A 3,221-nucleotide genomic window follows, 5' to 3' on the forward strand; every position below is an offset into this window, starting at 1 on the left:
TTGGATCGTTCCAATGCTGCAAAGATTTTGTCTACTTACATTTTAGGTCAAGATTTAACAGAAATGCCTCCAAAATTTCAACCTAATTCCATTATCTGTCGACGATGCCCAATGACTTTCAAAAATTCCAAGAAACCAAACTTCTAATGGTGCGGTGCGGAGCTCTTTGTAAAATCAGCCCTGCAGGTACACTTTCTTATTATACCATCTTCATTTCTTCTAATATTTTAGAGTCCAGTTTAGTATTCAGCACAAATTCGCTCTTCCGTTCATATTAAACAGCCCATTAAAACTTTAGAATTTTGTTATGTAAATCATCAATTCTTTCACTTCATATTAATGGGTTTAATTTAATTCAACTTGTTGATAGGTTATATGGTCTCGTTTTTGAGGAGATTCAAGCGTTCACAAAAGGTAGATAAGAATGAATTTATCATAAAGAATGGAAAAATTTTACTCCAAAAGTTGATTGCCTGTAGTAATGGCAAACGTAATCCTATTTTTTCTTACTCTTGTCGAGAGCTCAGCATAGCAACCAACCATTATGATAGAAGACAAGTTATTACAACTGGTGCAGGCTATAGATTGTATAAGGGTTTTCTGCATGATCGCGCGATTTCTGTTATGAATTTTGAAGACTTTGATTATGCCAAAGAGTTTTGTTTTAATAATATTGTATTTGCTTCACAAATGTGTCACAAAAATTTGTTAAGGTTGAGTGGATGTTGTTTGGATAATCGAACTCCTATTCTGGTTTTTGAATTTGTCGAGTATGGGACCCTTTCTGATCATATTTACCAATCCCATTTTGAGCCATTACAATTAAGAGATAGGTTAAAGATTGCAATGGAGATAGCTAATGCAATTGCATATCTCCATGTTGGATTTGCTAGGCCCATTCTTTTTAGAGATATCGAACCATTGAAAATTTTATTTGATGAAAACAAGGTTCCCAAATTGTTTAATTTTTCGCTATGTGAGTCTATCCCTGAAGATGAAACTCATATAAGAGGTGAGTTGGCAGGGACAATGGGATTTGTTGCACCAGAGTATATTACTACAAATGATTGCAATGAGAAGTGTAATGTTTATAGTTTTGGTGTATCGCTACTTGTACTTTTGACTGGACAGAGAGTATTTTATCCTTCTGAAGATCCTAATGCTGGAGGTGAAGATTTTTATTTATCGGATCATGTGAAGAAGTATTTCGAAAATGATAGGCTTATTGAGATAGTAGATCCAATAATTGTTGGAGAGGAACTGAGTCCTGTAAAAGAGCAGCAATTATAAGCTTTCACAGAATTTGCCCTTAAATGCGTCTCTGAATCAGCAGAAGATAGACCAACAATGGTTGATATAGCGAAACAAATCAGGACAATGTATCGTTCCAGTTAAAGATATTTTAGTTTTAGATATATAATTTCATGAATGGTGGAGCCTCCGTTTATGAATCTTTCCTCTAGTATCCTGTTTGGACTTCATCTTGTTGTTTCTTATAGCAAGAGCTGCATATGTTTTATGTCAAGAGAATTTTGTTCAATTTACAACATATGTGTGACTGTGAGCTACGTCATCTACTTTATTGTGATTAACTCATGATAACTGTTCCTCAGAAAACTAATTTAGCAATCAATGTATGCCTCTTTCTTAAGTGGGTTTTTTTTCTCACTTGAGCCGTTGAGCGAACAAATACACTGAAAATCAAATCCTATCAACCTGGTCTAACTTCGTTTGATAAGTTATTTGGTATGTTTGTCTTGCTTGTCTTGTAGTTTCTTGGAGGGTACAGAGGATCTTTATGTATTAATTAGTTGCTGTAATTTCTGGTTTTGATCTTCCATTATATTTTAAGAAACTAATGAGTCTGCTCCTTTCTTGGTAGTCAATTGCTTCATGTTTGCAGTTTCCATAAACTAATAGGGGGTAATTTTTTTACAGGGTACCGGGAAAGGAACCGGAACCTGTATTTTGGTTTCGATTCCTGAATTTAAGAACCTGCACTGTGCGGTTCCAATACCAATTCCTTTTTTTGGGAACCTGCACGTACGGTCTGGTTTCGATTCCCCGAAAAATACAGGTACCCGAAACCGCTCATCCTACCCCTTCACCCTTGTTATAAAAATTTCCTTAAACTTCACTGAAGGACATAATGGTCTTTAAACTTAACTGGTTTTTTATCACAGGGGTCTGTTTGCTGGTTTGAAACCTTCAGGGGATAGTCATAGCACTGATAGCAGGGGTCGCAAGAGTTTTCAAATTTATGAGGTCTCAATGTATAGGGTCTCTTTGTGTATTTTTGAAGCTCATAACAGTCAAGGATAATAGGTCATTTAATCTATTCAGTTGACTTCATTGGCTGGCGTCTTATGACAAGAGAGTGTTCAATTGTTTTTAATCATCTATTCATCCACAACCGCTTCATCGTTTTAGTCTCTTAGGAGGGCCGTTGAAATTAACCCCGTTCCAAAAAGATACCAAATCAATAGTATTTCTTTACAATGATATAATCAAACAAAAATATATAAAATTATTATTTATCTTTTATTTTTGTTGATTATATAACTTATTATAAATATAATATTCTCATACATCTCTACCAAATGATGTGTAATCTTCACGATGTTGACACATCAGTGAATTGGTAATTGATGAATGGTAAGTCAATAATGTATAACATTACTTTACTAAAAAATTAAACCTTCTTTACCTTACGCAACATAACCTGAAATGTAAAAGAATATTATGCATAGATGATCTTCTAACTTGATGGTGATTTTGTAGTTTTATTATATAGGATATTTAAGTAATTCATTTTTAAATTAGAATAAACTCTATGAGTGTAAGATATACAGAGCTAACTCAATGATCTCAATTTCTTAAATGTTGGTATTTATTTAAAAGATAAATTTAGATATAAAACTTAGTGATATACCACTATACTTTCAATGAAACATGTTCTCTGCTCTATAGTATTAGATTATGAACACTCAATCTAGTATCTAACAATAGTGGTTAAGTGTTATGTTAGAATTAATAATTCAGCACATTTTGATTATTTTATTGAGGTAATAGGTTAAATCACTAAATTTATGCTAAATATGTTTTTAAATAAAACTCGCAATTTTGAGAATTAAAAGCAGTAGATGGTGTTTGTTTTTTTTTATGAAAACTGAATATAACTTAATTGGTTTAAAAATTGAACAGATTTGAATAATTAAATC

The 3,221-nt window shown here is 32.7% G+C and overlaps 1 protein-coding gene across 1 annotated transcript; it reads left to right on the forward strand.

Annotated features, from left to right (window-relative positions):
- The first annotated feature begins 375 nt into the window (after nucleotides 1–375).
- LOC116111457 (non-functional pseudokinase ZED1-like) lies at nucleotides 376–1,290 on the forward strand. The gene has a single exon (XM_031397628.1). It carries the CDS (start codon nucleotides 376–378, stop codon nucleotides 1,288–1,290), a length of 915 nt encoding a protein of 304 aa, XP_031253488.1.
- The last annotated feature ends 1,931 nt before the right edge of the window (nucleotides 1,291–3,221 follow it).

This window comes from Pistacia vera, unplaced genomic scaffold, assembly GCF_008641045.1.
Source record: "Pistacia vera cultivar Batoury unplaced genomic scaffold, PisVer_v2 Contig639, whole genome shotgun sequence".
In the NCBI taxonomy this organism is placed as follows: Eukaryota; Viridiplantae; Streptophyta; class Magnoliopsida; order Sapindales; family Anacardiaceae; genus Pistacia; species Pistacia vera.

Excerpts from the sequence above, each read along its gene's own strand:
- LOC116111457 (XM_031397628.1), top strand. The coding sequence starts at position 376 with ATGGTCTCGTTTTTGAGGAGATTCAAGCGTTCACAAAAGGTAGATAAG.